Source organism: Thunnus albacares, chromosome 2 (assembly GCF_914725855.1).
Source record: "Thunnus albacares chromosome 2, fThuAlb1.1, whole genome shotgun sequence".
Taxonomy (NCBI): domain Eukaryota; kingdom Metazoa; phylum Chordata; class Actinopteri; order Scombriformes; family Scombridae; genus Thunnus; species Thunnus albacares.
In genome coordinates, this window is record NC_058107.1 from 33,738,589 (window position 1) to 33,765,279 (window position 26,691).

Consider the following 26,691-nt stretch of genomic DNA (forward strand, 5'->3'; position numbering starts at 1 on the left):
CCAATCTAACCAACGAAGGTGACAAAGACTAGCCAATCAGAGGCAGAGTAGGGCGGGTCTTCCCGGAACATTCCGTCACCATCCTAGGAAATTAAAGTCTGTGTCCTGTTGACGTCACTGCCGAAGACGACACCACCACGCTGTCACTGGCGCTGTGTGGTTTGTTGAATGGGAGGACGGCTGAGAAAAAAAGCACCCTCACGTCCGTCTGTGAATGACTTGAGCGTACCGGAGACATTTTCTTTAACTGAATTTTATTTATTACGATCCGTCAGAGCCAGAGGGACGCTATTGTGGAGAGGAGTTGACGTCAAAAGCTTTATTTTCTGCCCTTAACAGCATCACCAGGTAAGCTAACTGTCAAGGCTAATAAGAAGCTGGCTACAATATAACTGTTTCCTACTCTACACTAGCTAGCCGCTGAAACCGGCTCAATATTAACCGTAAAGATATTTAATTATGTACTGAAGCTGTTAAGCCGACTAATTCTGGACTGTAGTTAGTAACTTAGAGTCGAGGATTCATAATTTTAGCTAATGAAGCTAGTTCAAGTTATACTAAATGTTGCGACTGCTTGGTTTCCATGTATTAGTGGATCTTGTCTATTATTTGGCAGCTTTGTTTTGGTTTTGTACAAAATCACAGAGGTTGCCAACGACAGAGCGGGAGAGAGGGACCCTGTGTGTAAACATGTGCGTGTCAATGCGAGAGATAGGAAGGACATGGTGCAACTTTACAAGGACCACGCACAAAAAAATTAATCTCAAAATGAGAAGAGATGATTTATGCTCGATAAAAGAATAATTATTTTGGTAATTTTAAGCAAAAAAATACCAAAATGTACTGCTTCTAGCTCCTCAGATGTGATTATTTAACGATTTTCCTTTGTCATACATGTTCGTAGACCGAATATCTTTGGGTTTTGGACTGTTGGTCGGACAAAACAAGACGTATGGGAAATAAAATGGGCATTTTGCACTATTATTTGATATTTTATAGAAATAATGTACAGATTAATTGATAATGAAAATATTCGTTAGAGGCAGCTCTACAAATGTTGCGCATACAACAAACAGTTAACATAAATTCAGGGTTTTAGAGTGTTAAATCATTAATGCATTAATCCTTTACATTGTAATTTAATGTTGGATGTGTTCAAGGTGCTCCAAATATAAACAGTTGACTCTTGTTTTAAATGTAGCTAGCCATTGAAAATGTACAATATTACATCTTGAGATGTAGTGAAGTACAAGTGCAATCTCTCATAATAGAAATTCTTAAGACCAGCACCTCAAAATAGCACTTACGTGCAGGACTTCAGTGCATTTCCTTTCCACTTCTGGTTCCCTGACCTCTAAGCTGGCCTCTGGGTAAAAGTGGGGGGTTTAGCCAAACCAAGTCATGTCTAAACCCTTTAATTTTATGGTTAAAGGTCCTTTGTTGTACACTCAGGATGAGTAGAGCAAATGGACAATGTGTTCGGTGAACCAACAGCATGCCTGCAGCTATCACTCTCTCATCTAATGACAGTCTTGGTTGATGATATCAGCCTGAAGATCTAGCAAAACAATAATTATGGTTCTTGGGTAAAGGTTGATGAGCCGCTGTGCAGCTTAATCTGTCCTTTGCTCCAGCAGTATATAAAGAGGCTGAGATGGAATGAGACAGTTTAGTGTGAAGCCATGAGAAGACAAACCAGAGTCTGCTTTGAGGGACAAACTGCTTTGAACTAAGAAACATCTGCAAAGGGGTCGCTTGCTGTTTTTGTGTCTCCGTCGATGAAAGGTACTGTGTTATTTATGCGATTAGGAGAAGTTAAGTCTTTGCTTTACATACATTTTGGCAGGAATCTTAACTTATCAGGCCATCCTTGGACACTTTGACCACCAGATACAGAACTAACATGATACATGAGCCACAAATCCATATTGATGAGATTTTCACTGGTTTGCTGTTCTGTGTATTTTGATAAATAAATTTTTTCTTAGTCTATAAAATGTTAGAAAAAACTGATGTCTTCAAATGTCTTGTCTTGTTCAATCAACTGTCCAAAACTTAGATATATTCAATTTACTATCCTAGAAAACTAAGAAAACCAGCAATTATTCACATTTAAGAAGCTAAAACCAGGTGATTTTTGGCATTTTTCCTTAAAAAAATGACTTGACTAATAAGTATAGTTAGTTTAACAAAATAGTTTCAGATGGATTGACTAATGGATGAAGGTTTGTAGTCTACACAGTCTACTTTGAGCTCAAGGGGGACACACGTGCGAGCCCCTGTTGGATGCGGCTGATGCAATAGATGTTCTTGCCAGCGGTTTTGCGCAATCTCACCGGTCTACAGGTGGTATTAATGCGGCCAGAAATGCAGCAGGGTGCCAGCAAACCAGCGATTGATTCAAAGTCCAGTTCATTTCAGGGTATGGTCTAAAGGGATTTGTCGAAACAAAGGCATATTCTTTGAGTGCTCAAGACTCTGTCCAAAAAAAAAAAAAAACCCCACCTCTGATCTTTAGGTTGAAACATGTCAGTGATATTAGCTTACACCCTCCTTCATGACTGACAAAGTTTCCATCAGCACTGTTTATCAGTCATGACTTCGCCCTCTTTGCATTTGTTCCTCCTTTTACAGAACTCTGACGTGTCATGTCAGTTTTATTTCATGACACTTTTCTTTTTCACTTTAAGAGCAACATACTCTTTTTTTAATTTACAGAGACCCAAAATTCCCCCCATGAGCAAGCACTTGGTCACGGCAGCAAGGAATGTGCACACTAGTATGGCAACACTTTTCCATTTTGACAGTTAAACTTCTTCTTAGGGTGTTGTTTAGCTCAGACATTACGCATCATCACAATTATACAGTCATCTATTTAAAAAGGCGTGTGGGATGGGTATGTTAATAGCTTGTTTGGTGACATAAATCCTGGCTAAACATCTCTCTCGTACGATTCTGTGCGCCGCATGAATATATAATTCTTTCCATGTATCGTTCACTACCTGGTTGGTGGATGAGTGTTTATACTGGCAGCATCACCTGTCGGTAAAGCCTCAGCCTGCGCTCTCCCGTTGGATCAAATCAAGAGAATTTATTTCTGCTCAGTCAGCTGGTAAAGTTGATGATGACAAGGGAAATTTCTCAGTAAGCGGTTTTTACACATGTCGGTACGAACCATGAGTGTGTGCGTGTGTGACTGAGGTGTGTGTGTGAAATGCGACAGTAGTGCTGATAACACTGTTGCTCCGGTTGCCTGGTAAAGCCTAATCAACACGTTCCCTATCTCGCACCCTGTGCTCAGATTGCCTGTTGACAGAATGTATAAGCCCAAGATGACGTCCTCAACCCAAATATGTTAAGTGAACTATCACAGATGACTAAAGAAACCAGAAAATATTCACATTTTAGAAGCTGGAATCAGAGAATTTGGACAAACGATTAACCGATTATCAAAATAGTTGGTGATTAATTTAATAGTTGACAACATTTGCGTGTTTGTTCACTACTTTCTCTGTTTTCTATATTTAGATGTTTGCTTACGGCTCGTTTGTGGTTTGTAATCTGACGAAAACGTCATGAGAAGGAAGTAAAAGACAAACCGGGACAAAAGGATGAATTTCTGAGATGGATCTGAGCAGAGTAGAATCAGCTGCATGCCTTTGGGATTGGAGTCTAGCAGACTGTGACTAAACAGTTTCTCGTCCTGCTCTTCCCTTTCCCTTTCTCCTCTGCCGCTGGCTCTCTTGTAAAACTCGTATTTAACATCACGGCAGAGGCCTTCACAGTCGTGGTGAAGGACTTTATGTCTCTGCTGCAGACTGTCAGTCTGTTCTCACCTCCCTTTATCTCCACGTTTTCAAACAGGCCTTGGACCCCTTTAATGCACACACACACACACGCACACACACATACATATCACGAGAACGGGCACAGTGACTCTGTTTGGGTGTCTAAATATGTGGCGACACCGCTCTGACCTGACGTGCTGACATTTTAAAAGTAGTTTCTGCATTGTTTTGATTGGAACCGTAGCCACAACAGACCGAGACCAAATGTCTGCTCACCAGCGAAAATGGCATCTGTTCCTGTTCGGTGTTTATTGTAGCCGAGCTGTTTGGACCTGTTATCCTCTCCAGAGCAGAAGAGAAGAAGAAGAAGAAGAAGAGCTTATTTAGGAGGAGCTTGACCGCATGTGTATATTTAGTATCTGTACCAAGTTATTATCACAGCCGAGGAAGCAAAGTGACAGGCAGCAATCTAACAGCTACTCTTCCTCACTGATTGTCTCATCTAGATTCCTGTCACCAAGAATAGAGCCAGATATCGATGTTATGAGAATGTAAAAAACACATTTTTATGTAGTAAACATCACTCAAGATTAAATGAATGTCAACATGAACAACATCTGATACAATAAAGTGACAATAACAACTACTTACTACAAAACTGGCTTCAATGGAAGACATTTTTAAATGAGGTTTAAAATACAGATACAGTATCTCATTGGCAGATATCTCATTGGCAGATATCTTGTGGTATGTTGATGTGATGATGATTAAATCATGTGATGTTTTTGCTCGTTCCCAGTGCTTAAGTAAGTGCCTTTGGTTCTCGAATTTAAGACCACATCTCCCATAAAGTCTTTTGTTTCATAATGGAAATATATTGCTCTCCTTTTTGGCTTCGTCTCGGTTGTTTAGAGCCATTGTGTAAATGTCGTGGCATGCTCATTTTTGTTACAGGCCACGTGTGTACTGCCTGTAACCTGTGTGTGTGTGTGGCCGTGTGCAACGTGCTGACATCCAAATGACAACAAATGAAGGCGCATGTTTACCCAGGGTTGTCTTCATGTTTTACCCATGTGCTGCTGCCTTTTGTCAAACATTTCCTCACGTACACTCTCCTCTCTCTTATGAAAAATAAATGTGGAAGAGGAGAGAGGTAGCTATCACTTTACCTCTGGATGTTTTCCTGGGTGTTAGAGGGAGAAGAAGAGCAGGCTTTAGTGTCGACCACTGTGGCTTATAGCCGCTATAACACCAGAAAAAACGTCATGCAAGGTTGGGGTGATCTGACTCTACCTACCTATTTAGGGCCGCAATTAAAGATTATTCATTATTGAGTTAATTTGGTGATTCGTTGATTAGTTGTTGGTCTATAAAATAGTGAAAAATGTCAATCACTGTTTCCCAAAGCCCAAGACGCAACCACAAATGTCTTGTTTTGTCCAGAACAACTGCCCACAACCCAAAAGATATTCAGTTTATTGTCATAGAGGAGTAAAGAAACCAGAAAATATTCACAGGAAGCTTCGAGAAGCTGAAACAAGAGAATTTTATTATTTTTTCTTTAAAAAATGACTCAAAACAATTCATCGATAATCAAAATAATTGGTGATGTAAGTGTATATATGTTGTGTGTCAGACAAAATACTATACCATACCATTAACAGCATAGAACTTCAATAAATTTGATGAAGGTTATTAGCTTCCTCACTTTGATTTAGCCATCCCAGTAATATCTGTGTTTGTGTTAAACCTTTGCTGGCACTGCTGCTAATCTGTGGAAAAAGGATTTTTGCATCAGTGTGATGAAGTTACCTTTATTTGTCAAGTATTTAAACCAAAAGCAGACATAATCATCTCTTATTTTATGAAGAAATGGCTTCTCGAGTGAGTTCCTAGAGCTCAACGTGACGTCTTCTAATTGCTTGTTTTTTTCCGACAAACTTACTGATACAGAACAGATTAAAAAAACAGCATATTTTGATAAATGACTTGTTGATATCAGCCTGTAGTAAGGAGGGCAAGGTTCAGAGCTCCTGCAACTTTCAGAGTTATGTAACAGAGAAGTGCCGGGGAAAGAAATAAAAAAAAAAAAAAAAAAAAATAGAGCTAAAGAGGTTTACGAGGGAGTTCTTCCTGTTTTCTCTACCTTGTTTTTCCCACTCTTTTCCTACAACTAGGTCGCATTAGAGCAAGCAGAGGAGGAAGTTTGTGAGGAAAAATACAATTCAGTGGGGAGAGGGAGAGTCTTCTCTCTACCTCCTCAGCTCAGAGAGATGAAGGAGAAAAGTTGGTGTCTGGACACAAATTAGAAGTGAGAAAAGGCAGACAGACTGACCTTTTTAAAGCTGTATTTTATCTGGGGAAAGCCGACTGAGTTTGGTAACACTCGGTCACAAGTTTCAGCCCTGCATTCATATATATATAGATTCACATTTCCTCACAGCTGCTCAGCGGTGATACAGATTTATATTTTGTCCACAAGCAGCTGGGAGTTTGCTGCCTGGCTCAAGGGCATCTTAGGTAGTGTATATTATTCAGAGAGGGGAGACTGTTTCTCATTTCCTTTGCTTAGCTTGACTCTCCTGACCTGAGGGGTTTTAAACCAGCAGTTTCCTGGTCACGCGTTGGTTTCTTTGCCCTAAGTGACAGAGCCTTGATCATATCAGTTGGCAGAGAGCTGTGTCCTCTACAGCAGCCAAATTGGATGTTTGCAGCTGCAATTTCCCCCCCCTCTCTGATTTCACTGCCAGCCAACTAAATGGCCTTCGCTTTATATAGTGGAAGAGGAATCAACAAGGAATACTCATCGCAGTTTCAGTGAAGGACTGGTGTGAGTTTGGCTCAGCGCTGGACTTTTTGGGGCCTGAATGAAGATTTAAGCTGGCGGCTGCCATTTCAGGTTTCTTTTCTTCTTCACTGCCTCTTTTTCTTCCACTCTTTCCTATTCCTTTCTTCCTCACCGGTGAGTCGTAACCTTTATCTGTCTCTCTCTCTCTCTCTCTCTCTCTCTCTTTCTCTCTTTCTTCTCCACAGTCCACTGAACTCCTGAGGAGCCTGCTGCTCTCTTCAGGCATTTCTTCTTCTTCTGTGCTCGCTATTCCCCCCGCCACCCCCTCCTCCTCGACTCTGTCTCTGCTCCCAGGTAACCTGTGGGCATCGCTCAGCATGCTCGGAGCCTCAGGGCAGACAGACTGACTCAGGCGCTTTACGCACCGTTCTATCATTAGAGGCTCTGTAGGAAAAGGTGAGCATTTCTTAAAAAAAAAAAAAAAAAAAAAATGAATGGGTCTGTTTATTCAGCCTGACTTTGCATGAGGACCTGGAGGGTACACTGAAATGAATCAATGTACTGTGTGTTGGGCACAGGGGCATGCTAACATAACAGCATACCTTGTATGTGGTGTGTTTACATTCATGTTTATGTCAGGAATGCAAAAAAAAATTAGATTTTGATGTGATTTTATGGCGTCGAAATTCTGTCCTACCTACGTTGGTCGATTTAAATGTTTGTTTGTTTTATATTTCTTGTGTGTTCAAAATCAGTTAAAATTGAACTAACATTACAAATTCATATAAGTCCCAATTCCACAGGCAGCACATTATAATATGAGCTGATATCACTTAAAAAACATAAATCAATGTATGTCTAATTTATGTTTAAGAAAGTGTTCTTGAATTATTTTCCTGATCTGTGACACTGGTGTCATTGACTCTTTCTGTGTGTGTGTGTGTGTGTGTGTGTGTGTGTGTGTTGTGTGGTGGATGTGTGTAATTGTTTGTAATTGTCTGTAATTGGTGGTTGTGTTTATCCCTCTGGCTTCCTGCCACCCTGTGTACATTGTAACTTGGGTGGGTCTTTCGGTCAACTCAGGGTTTCACACAGCGTCTCGTAGTGAAGGGCTCCCACGTGGACTGAAATAACGATCAAATGAAAGTATTACAATTTTCTGAAATCTAATATCAGCCTTATTAAGCTTCAGGGACCTGTCGTCACACAACAAAGGCTGCGTAATTAATGAGTGTTTGTCTAAACCCTCATCCACTAACTACATTGGTAAGGAGATGAGATGCGTCTGATACAGCTCAGCAACTGACTGATTAATTGATCATATTTGCTTCACACTAATTAATTAGAAGAGTTTTGGCTACATCATGACACAACCACAGAGGCTGGTAAACTTGATGCTTTACTGGCTTGATGTGGCAGTTAAGAGTTTAAAATAATTAAGAGTATAATTACAATCTTTCAGCAATTTGGAGTCAGATTTTTTAAAGGTTTTTTTGTTCCCCCCTCACAGATTAAGGTCCTCCAGCCAGTGAAGAAGCCATGCTTATCTGGTCCCCCCATGGCCGTACAACTTCCACCATCACCCTCCTCCGCTCGCAGCTAATGTTGGTCCTGGCCCTGGCCGTGCTGCTCTGCCCATTGGGCCGAGTAACAGGTCAAGGGGAGAGTCAGACCCAGTCCCCTGCACAGGTGCTCCAAGACCTGCTGGCCCGCCACGGTGACAACACCACCATCACGGTGCCCCAGCTACGCTCTCTGCTGGTTCTCCTCAGCCAGCGCCAGGGTGAAGGTGACGGCGACAGCGAAGGCAGCAATGTGGCTGAAACAACTACAACCGCACCTCCCAAATCTAACAGCTCCAAGGTGAGAAGAGAAACATTTACTTATCTTGTGTTAACACTTTGAGTAACCTGATTGATAGAGAGCTTGGTTGTGGTTGGTGTAACAGTTCTGATTGAAGTTACGCAACAACCACGTGTGACATGAATACTGTTGTGATGTTTTTGACTGAGTCTGGCCACAAGTGTCAATTAGGAAACATGATCTAAGAATAAATAGAAAAGATAAAATGACTTACGTTAGACCTTGAATTGATGGACCATCACTTGGCATCTTTTCATTTTTTGGCATCTGTTTAAAAAAAGTAAATGCAAAAAAAGCTGAAAGTTTAAGAAGGCTTGTACTTATTAACTATCAGCTGTTTGCATTTTGTCAGTTTGTGTGCACAATTTTGTTGTGTATCCTCTGCTGAAATTGCTTTTGGCATCTGTTTAAAAAAAAAAGTAAATATTTGGGAGCATTTGAAAGGCTGATGTAAAGAAAGCTGAAAGTTCAAGAAGGTTTGTGCTTGATATAATGTTAGCTACTAGCTGTTTCATTTTGTCAGGTTGTGTGCACAATTTTGTTGTGTACCCTCTACTGAAAACAAAAAGTGCACTGAAACAGCTTCACCAATAAAGCAAATGCATTTTAAATTTTGTTTATAGGTTCTTTTATATATTTTACAACAGCTTCTGCTTCGACTTTCAGCAGCTACTGAGATGGTCTCATCATGAACGTAGGTTAGAAGTCTTCATCGCTAATAACCGTTTACAGTTGAGCAGTGTCTGAATCATATTCAGGCTAATCAGGTCTCGGTAGCATCCCGTTCTCTATTGTCGTAGGTCTCAAGCCTGTGTGTTTGCATTCCCAATACTTGAGTGGATTCAAGCGCACTGACTTTCAGCTCTGATTCTGTAGTGCATCATAATCATACACGAGAGAAAAATGACTTGTTGTTGTGAGACTGAGAGTGTGAAGTGAATGTGGGTTTCCAGGTAAAAATGACTCATTTGTTCTCATTTTGACCACAGTTGCATGTTACATCTTGCAGCCAGTGTTTGTGCTCCCTAGAGGGGGAACACAAACACTGGTTACAAGATGCACCAATCTCAGCTTTGAGTCGTCTGCATTTTGTATCAGGTACAACCATCTTTTTTTTTTGTCATTTTTGGGTAGGTTTTCCATTTGTCTGTTTCAGATCTGGTCCAAAATGTCGGACCCTTGAAGACCTCTAGTGTCGATGGTCTAGTTTAAGCTGCATCTATACTTCTTTGTAGACATCTTTTGAGGTTGAAGTGTTCATCATATACTCAAAGTATTTGTGTTTACCTTCTTTAATCAACTTGATATAGACTGAGATTGAGAGCAGTGATTGGAGGCTTATTTGCACTGGAAATTTCTAGTGTTATGACTGGCTCCTTAATAAAAAAGCAAAGTTTATACACTAACAGTCATTTACACAAATAATTTATTATGAAATAACTCAAATAAAGCAAGTATCAGTCGTGTGATCATTCCTCTGTGGTGAGCTGTAATGGATGTGCTATTAAGCGTTACATTTTGTATTAACAAATAATAAACCAAACACAACCTAACCCAAGAAAACAAGCATGAGTGCCCTCTGACAGCTCAAGTTGACCAGTCACACACACAGTACACTGTACTGTATGTGTCTACATGTGGTTCTCTTTAGCACTGACGTGTATTAAAATTTTTTGAGGAGGTGGACGTTAGCTGTGGCAATACCTCCGGCGGTGCCTCGGAGCCTCCACAACACCCCGAAGCAGAAGTGTAAATCCAGCTTTAGTCCTGTCTGGAAGAAGCAGGAGCCACCGGTGCCAGATAGCTGGAATTTTTAGCATATTTCCCATGCTTAGAGTTGTGGATGATTGACTCACTGACTGATCTGCTTTGAATACCCTGAATTATGGTGCCAAGAAAAAATTGAGAGAAATTAAATAGAACAGGTGGTTAAGATCACATGTGATTCAGATGTTCGATTAGGTAACTTTCAGGAAGAACAGGGGATGCATCACTGTGTGACTCTCTTTAGCTGTATAAACATGACAAAAGAGGGGAAGTGCCGGTCTTTGTACAGTTATGTGACTTAGAGAACAACTTTCCTTCCTTACAGTATATTGTTAAACACAGACTCACTGAACACGTTGCACTCCTGTATCTGTGGCTCACATGTCATCACATGTGACTTCCTGTCTTTTACTTAGAATGAAAAAAAGAAATTTGTTTGTGCAGAGAACAGTTATACAACCATTAATTAATTTTTTTTTGTTGTTGTTGTGCTGATTGAGTTTGATTTTTGTTAACATTTAATAATAGTGATGCATCCGCTTTTATTACGCATTGAGTCACTATCAAAAGCCCCACTTGTGTTTGACTCAGCTGTTTGTCCTCAGAAGATGAAATAATAACTGGCTTTCGTGTCCTAGTATAGGAATATGTTCCATGGATACAGTTTCTCTTGTCTTTGTTTCAATGTGACCTTTGAATTTGATTCCTTAGATAAGATTTCAGGAGTTGACATTACTGTACGTCTCATATCGACATCTTTATGACTGCGAAGCATCCTCTGCATCTGTCCAAATCTACATTGTTGGTAAAAGTTCATAATGTTAAGAAACTTTGAAATAATCTAGAGTTTTTGTATTTGGCACCTGAAGTAGTCAACATACTATATATTTGTCTTATAGTTTGTCTTTATTTAACTCCTTTTCACTCTATTTAAACGTGTCTTTTGTCTTGTGTTTGTTTTACATCATATCTACATCTTGGCGTTGAAAGGTGCTGTACAAATAAAGTCGCCTCGCCTATAGTTGGTTTAGGGCTGTGGCTAACAATTCTTTTTCTTTATCGTTAGATCTGACAATTATATTTTTCAACTGGCGAATTGTTTGATTTACTAAATGTTAGAAAATTAAAATTAAAAAACCTTTTTTTTTTTTATCCGACCAACAGTACAAAACCCAAAGATCAAGTCAATTTACACTGATATAAAACTGACTAAAGCAGAAATCTTACATGCATTCGTTCAAGTGAAGTAATCTCACTTGAATTGAATAGGTGAGGCAGGTCACAAGAGCCGCGTATCCTGTAACAAACTGAATAGTTGTGGATTCAATGGGGCGTTATTGCATCCCATGATAATTTAAATGCTATTTGACTGATATTGAATGAATTTTATCACAAATAACAAGTTTAACGTCTGCATCTCTTTGCTCACATGTACTAGATATACTCACAATATGTGCCTGACCACCTGTGTTTCAGGTTGAAAATGAAAAGCAGGTTTTTTCACTGAATCCTGCCTTATTTGATTATTTAAAGCAAAAATGACACTGTCTGTAGATTGAAGGGTGACTGACTGATGAGGTGCTGTTCAAATAAAGTCGCCTTGCCTATAGTTGGTTTAGGGCTGCGGCTAACAATTCTTTTTCTTTATCGTTAGATCTGACAATTATATCTTTCAACTGGTGAATTGTTTGATTTACTGAATGTTAGAAAATATTCCAAATGCCCATTACAACTTCCTAAAGCCCAAGTTGACATGTTAAAATGTCTCACTTAAATTGAATAGGTGAGGCAGGTCACAAGAGCCGCGTATCCTGCAACAAACTGAGTAGTTGTGGATTCAATGTGGCATTATTGTGTCCCATGATAATTTAAATGCTATTTGACTGATATTGAATGAATTTTATCACAAATAACAAGTTTAATGTCTGCATCTCTTTGCTCACATGTACTAGATGTACTCACAATATGTGCCTGACCACCTGTGTTTCAGGTTGAAAATGAAAAGCAGGTTTTTTCACTGAATCCTGCCTTATTTGATCATATAAAGCGATAATGGCACCGTTTGTAGACTGAAGGGTGACTGACTGATGAGTATGTCTCTGTTCACAGTGCTTACCTGCAGACACGCTGGCGATTTACAGCATCAGCGAGCAGTCACGTCTGGATGGGCAAGACTTAAAGGAGCTGTGCCCCACCATGCTGCAGCAGTTGGATACCGGCAGCTGCAAAGCGCAGAAAGAGGAGGAGCTGAGCGGCGACACCTCCCCGAGGCCCTCAGATGCTGAAGGTAACTGACTTGACCTGTAACTGATCATTATTATAAAGTGTTAGCGATTTGTTTATCTTGTTAGCACTGATTCCTGTTTCCTGTTACTGTACCTATATTGTATGATAGATAAATGTTGTTTATTTTAAATGTACCTAAAAAAAAAAAAAATCATGAAGGCATTGTTGTGGCAGGTTTGTGAAACCTTTCTGTTGTCTTTTTACAGCTTGTTTATGAGTACATCGTGTATTAGCAGTAAACTGCGACTGTGCTACATTTTTATTTTGCCATTTCTGTTAATGACTAACTCAGTTTCATTACCCAAGTGTATATTTTACAGCCCTCTCTTCGGTTAAAATACTACAAATGAAAACCGAATGTAATGAAGAACTTGAAAACACATTTCTTCATCAGAGCTGAGCTCCAAATGTGCATCTTGTTGCCTAGAGACAGTGATATCATAATGTCCCAAAAGGGGATGAAAGCCAAAATAAGCATGCACAGTTAGCCAAGACTTAGATTGCATTTCTCACTTTGGCTTAAAAGCCAACACATCCTCTATAGATGCTGCTTCAGTCAGCATATCCTGTATGTCACAGAGATCTCATCCAGGTAAAGACGGTCCGGAGTCAGACGGGAAAGCATCTCGGCCATAAACTGCTCTTCTTTCTTTGGCTGCTGACCCATTGTAACTGCATACAGACTGCTGACTTGTACACACTCAGTAGGACGTCCTTGAGAGCCCTGGAAGCTATTTTGGCATCTGCGTCCGATCTGATGGGCTTGGAAATATGTAGTGTAGTTGTTCAGCAAGCCTTTGAATTCTTGGTGAATGGGTGCCACATTGGTATTGGAGTATGTGGCTGTTATAAAAAGCTAGCTAAATAACAGACTTGAAGATTTTTGTCAACCTGTGTGATGTTCTGCCCGCAAGGCAGCGGCAGCACTCATGTTTTAAAGTAGCACAGCGTCAGGAATGCTCATAGTACTTCATGAGTTTCAACTAAAAGAAAAATAACAGCTTTCTTTATGTGTGTGATGACTGTAGGCAGCAATATTCATCTTCTTTTTAAACTAAATTGTGCTATAGCTTTGCTAAGGCAGTTCATAAATTTCAGCTCTTACTTTTAACCCACTTTATCTCATCCCTAGCAGGTAGAAGAGAAATTGTTTAGTGGCCCAGAGCTCTGGCTCTATCTCTCTCTCTCCACTGACAAATTTGTTTTCCCCTTAATGTCCACTCATATGCCCTCAGCTCACCTTACAATTGCCCCTGTAGGCAGCTTATTTTGGCTTGAGAGCTGTTTTCCTTTGCCGAGGCTGTGGAGATCTGCCACCAGCAGGGAGGCAGATGCTGTGGAAAACCATCTCTCCTATAGATCTCACCGACGAGTTAAGATCCTGATCTTTTCTCATTATCTAAACGTGATGCCTTTACAGCTTTGTTTCAGAAATAAGATAACTAACATATCAAAACACATTGTTGGTGGTGTTGAAATCGGACCTATCCCTCTCCAGTCAGCACATTTTCTTGTTATAATGTTGGTGATGCTGATTCAATCCCGTTCCTAGCAGCTCTCTGATAATAGTCTTTGACTCATTGTCAAGAAAATGATTGCACATTATCAACCCCTCCCATCTGCTAGTCTGCAGAGATTTCTTCAAAACTGCTTTCGTACACCCTCTTCTAAAGAAAAGCCCTGTAGATGTCAGTAACATGAACAACTCCAGGCCAATTTCCAACTTATTTTACTCTTTAAAATGCCAACTTAAATACTTATGAAACTGGATCATGTTCATCTATCAGACTTTATTGGCTCAGTTGTATTTCTGAACAAATAATGGCACAGAGACATCTCTCCTCAAAGTGGTGAATCTCTGATTTTAGTGCTGTATTTGATAGTTGATCACAATCTCCTCATAGAAAGGTTTGAAACATGGGTCGGGCTCTCTGGCACAGCTCTAGACTGGTTTTGGTGTTACCTTACAGGTGGAAACTCGAGGAGTTCTGTTCAGACAGAGCAGATATTGCTTGTGGTGTGCCCCAAGGTTTAGTACTGGGCCCCATTCATTTCTGTCTGTAGGTGCTGGTATTAAGTTCTATTGTCCGCAAACATTACATCTGTTTCTATTGCTATGCAGATAACACACAACTCTACTGTATATCTCTGCTTCACCTGATGATCTGAGTTTGCAAATTGCATTTTTAGAAATTAGTGATTGGAAAATCTTCAGTAAAAATAAATAAGGACAACAGGCCATAAGAGAGAACCTCATCTCACATCTTATTGCACCTTCTCTCAACACTACATCCGTGGCTAAGAGTCTGAGGGTAATCATTCATAGCAACTTACATTTAGAGGCAAACGTTCCACTAAATTGGCAGATTGAGAGCTGTTTTCCTTTGCCTCAGCTGTGGACGTCTGCCAGCAGCACAGAGGCAGATTCTGCACTCCTTTTGTTATCTAAATATTTATAATGGCGTTTGCCAAATCTACAGCATGGTCTTTGTTCACTTTGTTTTGCTTTTTTTTTTTTTTACATTATTAAATGCTTGCTGTCCTGGTGTATTCACCACCAGCCCTGTTCATCTAATTTTCGTCTCCTTTCTCAGCATGGAGAAGTTATCTCACACCGTAGAAAAGCATTTAATCTTTCTTTCCCGTAAACTTTACAGGTGATGCAGTCTCAGACAAAAAAATGACACAAAAATGCTAAACTAATCTGAATTATTTCTTTTCTACAGGTTAATGTAGTGGTTCCCAAACTTTTAGGCTTGTGACCCTTAAAAGCAAAGCAATGTCTACTTGCAACCTCTTGTCACAAGTTGCATGTCTGAGTTGTGATCAGTTCATCCAAAAACAGAAGAAATGGTTTCACCTGAATAGTTTTTAGACATTTGAAGAGATAGAACTATAAAAAATGTTATTAAATATACGTAATTTGTGTGGCAGAAATGTGTTTATTCTATTTTATTTCTTATAGTTAATTATCTCACAACCCTTTCAATTTATCTTTTGACTCCTTGGCAGGGACTCAAACCCTTCAGGCACTCATCTTCACAACTTAAAGATAAAAAACTGTTTTTTAAAACCAACTGAGCTGAGTTATCTGAATTAAATTATCCAAAAATGTTAATGTCAAAATGTTATTTTATTTGCTTGAATTTCAAGTATTGTGAGACCAGTCGTTAAAACATAATTTTAGGTAACAGAATACATTTATTGGATCACAGCACGATTGTATTGAAGGAAAAAACGTGTGATACTGCAGTGCTCAGGCTGCGTTACTACCACACACGATGTATGGCAGTTTGTTTTAATGTTACACCTTCCTCTTCTATCCAACCTTCCTGTCACTTCGACCCCAGTGTGGGGCTTTTCTTTCCTGAGTGTGACAGTGGTCAGTGCCTTCTCCCTCACCGGAGTCTTCATCGTGCCTCTCATGAAGACGCGCTATATGAAATACGCGCTCATCTTTTTCATCGCTCTTGCCATTGGCACGCTGTACTCCACTGCCATCCTGCAGCTCCTGCCAGAGGTTTGCCATCTATCTGTACATCTTTCTACTTATACATCTTTTTTCACATTTCATGAACCTTTGCTTACACAAACACCAAAAAAAAAAACCTCTTCAACTTCCTGTAGTATCACACGGCTGTTGAGAAGAATAGTGCACCTTTGGCCAAGCGCTCCTTTGCCTGTCCTGTGGTTATTTCTCTCTCTCTTCGTTCGTGCCTCTGTTTTCACTCTGTGGTTTCACTCTTGGGCTCTAAAAAGCTCTGTGGAAAGCTTTTGGTTACTCACTGCATCAACGATCATCTGGTGTTGTGATGAGTGCGTGTGAGTGTTCTGTATGTTTGTATCTGCACCTTTCATAGCATTGAAATCTAGGCCAGCTTTTCTTATAGAGAAAGCGCAGCTCCCTCTTCTACCGCTGCGGCATTTAAAATAGCTTAACAAAACCTTGATAAGAGAGTTTTTGGCTTTCATTTCAGTTTTGGTGTAAGACAATCCTGGAGAAATGGAGCGCAGCACCCTTAAAGAGTCCTTCAAATTTGTAACATGACCCCCTCGTTAACAGTGCTCCTTCTGCTACTGTTGAGCTATTTAAAGTGCATTTGCCCCCTTTTGTGTCCTCAGTGATTGCCAGTGTTTACCCTGAGGCTAGCATAGCGATACAGATGCACCTGAGTCGACTAGGACAAAGTGTGTGTGTGTTTGTGCTGAACTGTCAGTAAACTGTAATTTTGAAGGACAGCCAATTATTATCTTCAAATGAAAGGTGGTGTCACTCCTGTTGATCTGTTTTCAATTGACAATAAGCCTTTTGTCTCTCAAAAAGAATTGCGGGTATCTTTGAAATCACTCTTTTTTTTTTTCCTCAGGTTGATTTCATTCAATTCTTCCTTTCTTTTCAGGGTGTTTAACTGCTCAATGTTCTCCAATTTATTTTATTTTTTTCCCATCCCCCTCGTGATTAATCTGATAAAAATCAGTTCTCAACTAACTACCTCTTCTCTCTCACTTTTTCCTCTGCCTCTTCTCTTCTGTCGATCAGTGTGGGGTTATGGGATCCTGTGTGTCACACTGATCTCTCTGTGTTCGCTGGTTGGGGCCAGCGTGGTGCCCTTCATGAAGAAAACCTTTTACAAGCGACTGCTGCTCTACTTCATAGCCCTGGCCATTGGCACGCTCTACTCCAACGCCCTGTTTCAGCTCATCCCAGAGGTAGTGTCGCTGCTGCTGTGACTCACTGACTTAGCTGCAGCTCCTTCAGGTTACCTCAGTGCAGGATTACTATGCAGTTTCTGGGGGGAAAAAAAGCAGTTAAATCAACTTTACATGGCAGGAATTTAGCTTAAAGGTATCACAAACAAATGGGTGTGTACATTTTTTTTTTTTTTACTACTGCAACTCGGCTCTCACTCTATTTAATTTGATAAGAATATCACAGGAAGTGGAATGAGAGTTGCAGTGAGAGCTCTGTGGTGCAGAATTATATTTAGCTACAGAATTACAGGGTTGTATTATCTGTAATCTTGCCGAGACACCAACAGTAATTCAAGACATTATCTTTGTTGATTAAAAAAACATTTATGATTGAAAATGCATGGTAGTCCTTGTCACTGAAAATCAGATCAGCTACTTTACTCACTTCACAAGTAAAATGCTAAAAAAAAACAAAATTTGCAAAACAAATTTACCTGAAATTGGAGCAATTTTTAGCTGATGCATGCAGCATAGTTAAAGACAACGGTGGATGATGTAGCAAATGTTCTGGAAATTCAATTGAGAAAAAAGGTTAATAGATAAAATAACGACATGAGAATTAAACTAAATCTAACTGAATACTTGTCAAATCAAAGTAACTTCATCAGATTGATGAATAGATTAAAAAATGCAAGAATTTCATAAAGCAAATGCTCAAATGATTTGTAGCATTGCCTGTAATGTCTAACACAACCAGAAATGTTGAAAAAAAGAATAGTTACCACAAAATATTGAGCAGGAGACAAATATATACATCGACATGTCACCAAATCCTAATGCTCATAGGAACTCTTTGAATAATCAGCTGGTTTATTGAAGTGGAAATTGTGTTGATGATAAATGGCAGAATCTTAACTCTACACAAAAGCATATTTGTGGCTAGACTATTCATTTCCAATAATAGCTAACAATTCCCAATAAGAGGACTGTAAAAAAATCCCAAACTGTCTTTGTTGATCATCTGAGAGGGACGGGTCCAGACTGTATATATTATATTTGTGTTTTATTGACCTGCAACAATTACATCAAAAGTTTCACTTTACAAGAGAAGGGAGACAAGAAGGCAAGTAGTTTTAGTTCGGTTTAAAACAGTTTGATATTGTGAAGCTGTAAGTGTGTTTTTCATCAAACCCACAATATACAGTTAGAAAAATAGACACTTACAACATTAACATGCACATGAGAAACCAGGTTATTGTTCAGTAATCAAATTCTCACCTTCAACAAGGCATATTTTAAATGTAGTAATATAAGAACCTGCAGAGAACTTTACATGTCTGAAGTTTTTATTTACCCTCAACCATTAGAAACCAGATTAAAAGTATGCTTGATTATAGTCCAATTTCTTCCTTTAGCCCTATTAATCAATTCAATTTTCTAATTTACATGAACTTCACTAAGTCAGGTTACTGTAGAAAACTTACATGTTTGTAAAGACACGGATTAAAGTTCAATGTCGCCCCTCCCTTCAGAGCAGCCCAACCTACAAACGTTTACAACGTCTAGACGGTGGACACACCCATCAACGCCAGGCTCGCAGCTGTTACACTAGGATGTTCATTGCATCAGTTTAGCCGGGATCAATAGTAGGAAAAAAAATAAAACGTGTGTACCTAAGCTAAAGTAGTTTGTGTCTACTGGAGGGGAAATGATTACATACATTATTCAAGTTGTCTGTGAAATATTTTTGCAATATCTTGAAAGGATATTAGCTTTAGTTGATGTGATTGTTCAATTATTCACGACGGATGACAAAAGTAAAATCATCCAAAAACATTCGACAGAGACAGATTTATCGTAGAGACAAAAAATTCCTTTTGATCAGCAGCTGACAGTGAAACTTAAATCCAAACACACCCTAAACCACCTACACCCACCACTAACTGGTGAACTGCTAAATGATGTTTCAAATAACACCTAACCTAAAAAAACACTGACTTTGAGTGATGTCATGTGATGTGATGATGTTCAAGCTAACGTCGTCTTCTCTCTGGTACGATAGGCCTTCGGTTTCGACCCAATGGTGGATTTCTATGTGTCCAAGTCTGCGGTGGTGTTTGGAGGCTTTTACCTCTTCTTCTTCACTGAAAAGATCCTCAAAGTGCTTCTCAAACAGAAAAATGGGGTGAGTACTTAGACAATTTATTTTTTCTTTTAATAATCACTGCTTTTACATACAAGTTTTTCAAAGCAGAAAGCAGCTATCAGTTCCAAAGAGACCTAAAAGCTGGCAGCAAAAAGTTGGTCACATAAACTACTTAAGTATTAATATGGCAAATCTGAAATACAGTGGTGCTTGAAAGTTTGTGAACCCTTGAGAGTTTTCTCTATTTCTGCATAAATATGACGTCCTAGAAGTCCTAGAACTAGATAAAGGGAACCCAATTAAACAAATGAGCCGAACCATTGGATAATTTTCCTCAATAAATAGATCATTTGTTTAATTGACGTCTCTTTATCTGGCTTTAGGACTCGCATGAAAATCAGGTCACGTTTTAGGAAACATTTATGCAGAAGAGGAGCAAATTCTAAAGGGTTTGCAAACTTTAAAGCACCGCTGTATGTCTTGAAAATCAAAAAAACAAAGGCCAAACGCAGATGTCTGCAAAGAACAGTGGTTTAAATTAAAAGCTGAGCAGAGAGGATATAGATGGAGGAAATTAACACGTGAATCAACATCTTGGAAACAGTCTCAACAAAAACTGTTATCGTGAGCCTCGCAGAGCTGGTGCGAGTTAGAAAGCTCATAGCCAAGGTCAATGCACAAAGACACAACTTATAAAAAAAAACGCAAAAACAGGACTTCCAAAACAACAAAAAGGGGAATAATATTATTTAGTTTCACTTGAGTTTTCTGTCACCTTCTCTCTATATGCTCAGAAAAGTTCAGATTAAATTTCATGACAGTGTAACAACCTGGGAATATAAAACTGTTGCTTGCAGATACTTTACTTATAGCTCAGTAATATGGTTTACATCAACAGCACAATATTGCTAAGATTATTTTTCCATAGTAATACATGTCATGACATGGCAAATGCAAAAATTCACACTGAAAATAATAAAACTCTTGTAGAATAATTATAAGATATGATTCCTCTTAGTTGATAATTAATAATACTGAATTATTAGTGAGCCCTAATTGTGAGATTATGATGATCTGTGGTAAACCTGCTAATTAGTGATTTTTATCTCAAGATTATTGAACCTTAATCAGAAATTTAGTGGTAGATGTAGTTCAAGATATCTTACAACATTTCAGTGATTTGTTTTTTCTCATAATACATTTTTCCGCCACTGTTTCCTCTCTATTCTTTATCTTATCACGTAAAAACCACGTCATCATGTTCTGTCATCAGGCAACCGACCGTGTTCACAGATTATTTGTTCTGAGCACAATCATTAAATTCCTCCCAGTCGTATTATCTGTAAAATTGGCGGCAGGTTTAACCGGTCGGGTGGGATGTCGGCTTTTCAGTAGCTGACATGTTCGTTAGCAGCTTATTTGAATGAGGACTTTCATGTTCAGAAAGTGACTATAAGGATACCCAAGAGGATATTTGTGTTAGTTTTGTTTTATTAGGGTGTTGCGCAATCTACAAACAGGCAGACATGCCAACAGTCATTGTCAAGTGTTAAAAGTCTTTTTCATGCTTTCGGACCAGAGGCACTTGTGATTCAAGTTCATAGCTGTGCCCTCGGGAGGTTACATAAACTGAAGACATTCCCCACTGTAATAAACTATTGTACTGTACAATGCTGTATTGGACTGATAGATGTGACATTTATTCTTATTTGTCCTTCAGGGTGGAATTTACCTTCGTCTTTAATTAGTTTGTTATGTTTTATTATCCCACTACGGCAGGAAATTTGTCTCACTATTAAAAACAACAGAATAAAAATAAAAAACAATGAAGAGACACATACATAAAAGGTCAAACATGAGCAGTACAGCAATATACTGAATATGCAACAGTTATACAGTATATTTTAATGGGATCCTTCAACATAGGGATATTCTAGTAATGTTTGTTCATTATATTGATTGCATTTTGGTACTAAGTATCCCTTTTTTTTGACCAGAAGTGTCCTATAATGTTGTCCAGAAGACTCAAATTCAGAGTAGAGTGGATGTTCAGTGTCTTTAACAATAGACAACAGTATTAATGTCATTAATAGACAACAGTATCATACCGAGCATCTAATGATCTCCGCTGGCAACCTGCAGTTTTCCCCCCTAGCTAATTTGTTTTTATTTGCCACAGTCAGGTTACCAGACCAAACTAGCTTTGAACAAACACTACATTAGCACTGAAATGATTAATCATTTACAGCAACAATAAATAGATCATATGAACATTACAGACCCTTTCCACAGCAGACATTTTGACTCGTCAAAGCAGGTAAAGCATTAATGTGGAGTTAACGATATAAACGTTGGCTGCGTTCCATTTAGATGAGCCGATTACTCACTCACTGATGATGTGGCTTAACGTGGCTTACTGGGACAATTAATGTAATGGAGCTGTCATTAACGTTGTTATTTACACCTCTTGCTTTTCCTGTTTTTGACAAGTCATAACGTCTGCCCTGGAAAACGGCCCCGTCGAATCAGATGTCTTCGTGTTTTGGAGTTGTGGTCGGACAAAAAAAAAAAAAATCAATATGAAGACATCACTTTGGGTTCCCAGAACTCTACTTGTCAGCTGTTTTACACAATAATTGTTCAAGCCAAAAAAAAAATCAATATATTTACTGATGAAAAAAATAATCCTTACATATAATCCACATAATCAGAACTTTTTCCAGGTGAAATTAGTATTGAAGTCATGCATCTTTTGAAAGATGTTCCTCTTCACTGTAGCTTATAACTGTCTTTCTGTGCTACCATTTCCATTATTCTCAAATCCTGATTCCTGCCAATAAGTGGAGTATTGTAATCATGACTGTGCTGTGATCAGGTCAGTTTTCATGTATGTAGAAAATGGACTTATGGCTTATTTTTGGCTCTTAGCAACCCTGCCTACTCTGCCTATTTGCCTGTACTGTAGCAGTGCATGTGGAGGTTGTTTTAACAGTTTCCCAGAGCTTGAATGTGGAATTATAAGTTACTTTTGTAAAAGCACAACACTGCTTCTATGAGAGTTTTTCTCTAAATTACATCGTAAATCCAGCTTGACTGAAATTACAGGCTTCAGATATCCACACAGCCATGCAGATCGGCTGATTTCATTCACAAAAAAAAGCAAGCATCAGTTAGGAAATGTGAGGGGGATGATTTGAGGACAGTTGCTCCACCTTGTGGTTGTTCTGCTCTGAGCCATATGGTCCAACCAGCCTAATTAACACGTAACACATCAACCTGTTGATCCAATTACAGAAACTCTTTTGACCCACATTTGGCGCCTGGATTACTGCCGTCAGCTGCGACATCTCGTGCAAAAACGAGGCGAAAAGCTCATTAGTCACTCCGAAGCTGTTTGTGTCAATTCATCTTAAAAATATTGGTAAAGAAATGTAATTTTGTAGTGTAGTGCTGAGAGGAGAATCTCTTCACTTGAGCAAAACATGGATTTATACTGGTTCCAGGAGTGTTGTACTCCAACTGATCTTTGTTTGTGTATATGGTCCAAGCTTAGAGACACTTTATGACTCTAGGCTTATTGAAGAACTCAGTAAATGTTGCGTGTGAGGCTCAATACAGGGCAAGAAAGAGGAAAGAAGTTGGGTTTTACCTGATCTCTGTATGGTTATAATTGGATCCTTTTATGAGAGAGTGCAGTGATGGACTAAATAAAACATGTATGAATAATTTTGTATTTAATCAAACCTGTGTGGAACTGTAGTGAAGCCCTCATCGAGGCAATAAACACAACCCCTCAAGTAAGAGCTTATAGTATATTACCAAGAGGAGGCAGAAGAACAGCACGCTCAAATGGGACTAAAGCAGGATATCTGCAGGAAGTCTCAAGGAAGCATAAATTCCTCCCTGATTTTCTTCTTGTTAAACAACCGAATTTCAAGGTTATTTTGTTTCAAGGATGGAACTTTCCATCAGCGACGGATCTGACAAAACCTCTTCTTATTCGTCGATCATAATATCTGTTTTCTCTTCCGTCTCTCAGAGCCACGGCCACAGTCATTACTCCAACGCGGATCGTTACTCGACGCCCGACGTGGAGGAGGGAGAGAAGGAGAAGCTACAGCAGAACGGAGAGGCGAGCAGTCTGGCGTTGGGAAAGGTGGACGCCGGGGAAGGCGAGCTCATGCTCAGCCCCGCACAGACACCACAGGTAAAGATGGCAGAAGACGGAAGAGATCAAGACTTTCTACATCTTCTACATCTGATTGTATTTTCAACACATGAGATTGAGAGATACATTAAACCACATTTTTTTGTCGCTCATTTGATAGAATGGTTTAACCCAAAGCATATGACATTTTTAGACAGATAAAGCACATATAGCAATTGACAAAATAATGATATTATAATAATAAACTTCATTTACATTGTAAAACAAACACAGAGATTGTAAAACACCGGGAGATAAAATAAAGTTAAAATATAAAATGGCAAGAGCAACAGCAACATATTTAGTATTTATAAACAATTTCCTATAATGACATGATATTACCAGCATCATAAAGGGGTTGAACAGGGGTTATTACACATTAAACTTCAATTTTTCAAAATTAAGTAATAATAGGACTTGGCAAGTGTAGCTGTATTTTGCTCCATGGTTATGGTTATTGGTCCATAATGATCATGATCATGATGTTTACCTCCCAGGACTCCCAGAGTCCAGACAGTGGGGGGCGGTCCTCCAGCAGCGGCGGTGGCTGCTATTGGCTGAAGGGGACGACCTACTCCGACATCGGCACGCTGGCCTGGATGATCACGTTGAGCGACGGCCTGCACAACTTTATCGACGGCCTGGCCATCGGCGCCTCGTTCACCGCCTCCGTCTTCCAGGGCATCAGCACCTCAGTGGCCATTCTGTGTGAGGAGTTTCCCCACGAGTTAGGTGAGTCTGGACAAGATTTAACCGGCGATGTGTTGCTGCTTTGAATATTTACCAGCCTGCTTGGCTCTATTTTGTTTTTGGTGCAGTTAAATTTCTTGTCAAATGCTCTTTTCCTTTTTTTTGTATAGTTATTTATAAGTACAATTTCTGCTACTACATGAAACTTTTTTTCAGAAATCTGTAATTGCAAAGATAACTCTGATGCATGTTCTTCTCTTTTTGTTGTTTTTTCCCTCTTGTTACTAGGAGACTTTGTGATCCTGCTGAACGCTGGCATGAGTATACAGCAGGCTCTGTTCTTTAACTTCCTGTCAGCCTGTTGCTGTTACCTGGGCATGGGCTTTGGCATCTTGGCCGGCAACAGTTTCTCCCCCAACTGGATCTTCGCCCTGGCAGGAGGAATGTTCCTCTACATCGCCCTGGCAGACATGGTTAGTGTCTCCAATTTGATTTCCCATGCCAGCTAAAGGTCGTTGGAGAAAGTAAAAACATAATTTCTTCACCAGCTGCCGCTGAGCTGCTCTTGAGCAAGCCACTTAAGGAAAGAGAAAAAACCCATTTTGACTAACCTGTAAATATGTCATCATGATGTCACACCGTGTACGTTTGGTCGGTTATGTCAAGAAGAAAAATAAGTCACCGACAAATAAGATTGATTCAGAAAAAAAGTTTTTTTTTCCCCAGTAGTGTTTGGAAAGGTTAATTGTCAAAGTAGAATTTTAGTCCCTTATTCACTCTATTAATATATTTTAGTCAGGATCATCAAAGTCATGAGGATTCATCCTCTTGGGACCATGAATTTCTGGACCATATTTCATGGTCAATAAGTCAATAAGTGTTATTGATATTTCAGTCTGAAACAAAGTGGTTGCCATGATGAGGCCGTCCCCGGGTGATGATACCTGGGTGATGTCACCTTGGTAATTTTCTTAGACTTGACAAAGCTCCTCCAGATTCAGAAGACAGCTGAGTGCCTCTTTAATATGAAGCATAGTATTGCTGAAGAGGAGCTTGGCTACTCATTTGAAGTTTAATACGTTCTTTCTCTCTTTTAAATGTTTTTCAGTTTCCAGAGATGAATGAGGTGAGTCGGGAGGAAGAGGACGCGGGCGGCAGCAGCTTCCTCCTCACCTTCGCCATCCAGAACGCCGGCCTGCTGACGGGATTCGCCATCATGCTCCTACTCACCACCTACTCTGGACAGATACAGCTGGCCTAGCGCCGGACTCCTCTGGACCAACACCAGCTCTGGCCGTTGTGAAATGAAGATGTTTGCTGCTGGTTTGTGCTGGTGGAAACTGGCTCCAAGAGCAGGGAGGGAGACCAAGATGGGTTTTTTTCCTCTTCATCTTCTTCCCTGTCAGATTTGGATTTCCAGTTCATTCTCAGTTTTCAGGACCCTGGATTTCAGGGAGTTTGGCTGCTGTGCGGCAGGTACGCACACCGACTCCTCAATCGAAAATATATCTGATTAGATGTTCTTGCGCAGTTCCCACATGCAGTAGATTCGAGTCAGAGGGGGTGGCAGCCTTCTTTTGACATCAACCTTTTCCTGACAGCTGCTTTCTCTGTAACGGTCTTGAAATATCAACTGAAGCAGTGTTCAGCCTACAGAGATGAGTTAAACGAATAGTTATCATTGCACTTCTTAAAGGGGACCTATTATGCTTTTCCTTATTTTCAGTCATATATATATATATAATGTTACAATGTCGGACGTTCCTATTAACCGTTGCCAAAGTATCAAATAATGAGACTGCTGGCCGTCTGCAGCTCTTCATCAAACATCATCATCACTGTGGCTGCTTGTACTAGTCCTCCCTGCATTATTTCTAACTGATCCGCCCCAACAAAGAGCTCCAAATATCTCCATATCTTGTGTCGACTGGCTTTTAGCGCCGCTGACAAAGAAGCTCTGCTAATTTGGTGCGGAACATGTTTCATTTCCTGTAAATTCTTCATGATAAAAGCCCCCTTATTTGATCATTTAAAAGCTTTTAATATGAAGCAGTAAAGCAGGAAATGTGGGGTTTGCATCAGCTGTAACTTAACACGACTCGGATGCGGCTGCCCCTTGGCAGGCTTCCGGAAAGACAGGAGCTAAGACTGAACTGAGGGGCTGCATAAAGGGCCAGTATAAGATAAATTTGTTTTTTTTTTAACTGTAAATCATGCAAAGCTACTCTAGTGGAGTCGAGGAATAAAAATATAGAGCTGGAAATGAGCGTAATAGATCCCCTTTAATCTCCAACCGATGTGACTGACAAACAAGTGACATCACTTGAGGCAATTTATCAGATTTCACTCAGCTCCCTCTGGAGCCACAAATGGCTTAATAAATGTTTTTCATATATATATTATAGTAGTACTCCCCAGCGCCTGTAAACAGACTTTGATGTGTAAAATTGGTGGATTTCCAATT

At 39.6% G+C, this 26,691-nt stretch overlaps 1 protein-coding gene across 5 annotated transcripts; it reads left to right on the forward strand.

Annotated features, from left to right (window-relative positions):
• Nucleotides 1-131: 131 nt before the first annotated feature.
• On the forward strand, nt 132-25,552 carry slc39a14 (solute carrier family 39 member 14). Of its 5 annotated transcripts, none has more exons than XM_044331779.1 (11): nt 132-348; nt 1,638-1,785; nt 6,822-7,032; nt 8,087-8,439; nt 12,316-12,493; nt 17,033-17,202; nt 19,247-19,369; nt 23,370-23,537; nt 24,035-24,269; nt 24,516-24,700; nt 25,336-25,552. In XM_044331779.1, the coding sequence occupies exons 4-11, from the start codon at nt 8,116-8,118 to the stop codon at nt 25,486-25,488; spliced, it is 1,536 nt and encodes a 511-aa protein (XP_044187714.1). In that variant the 5' UTR covers nt 132-348; nt 1,638-1,785; nt 6,822-7,032; nt 8,087-8,115; the 3' UTR covers nt 25,489-25,552. The 5 variants fall into 5 exon arrangements, with proteins under 5 accessions (XP_044187714.1, XP_044187705.1, XP_044187720.1 ...); XM_044331770.1 differs by lacking the exon at nt 1,638-1,785 and adding an exon at nt 6,567-6,687; XM_044331785.1 differs by lacking the exon at nt 6,822-7,032.
• Nucleotides 25,553-26,691: the final 1,139 nt, after the last annotated feature.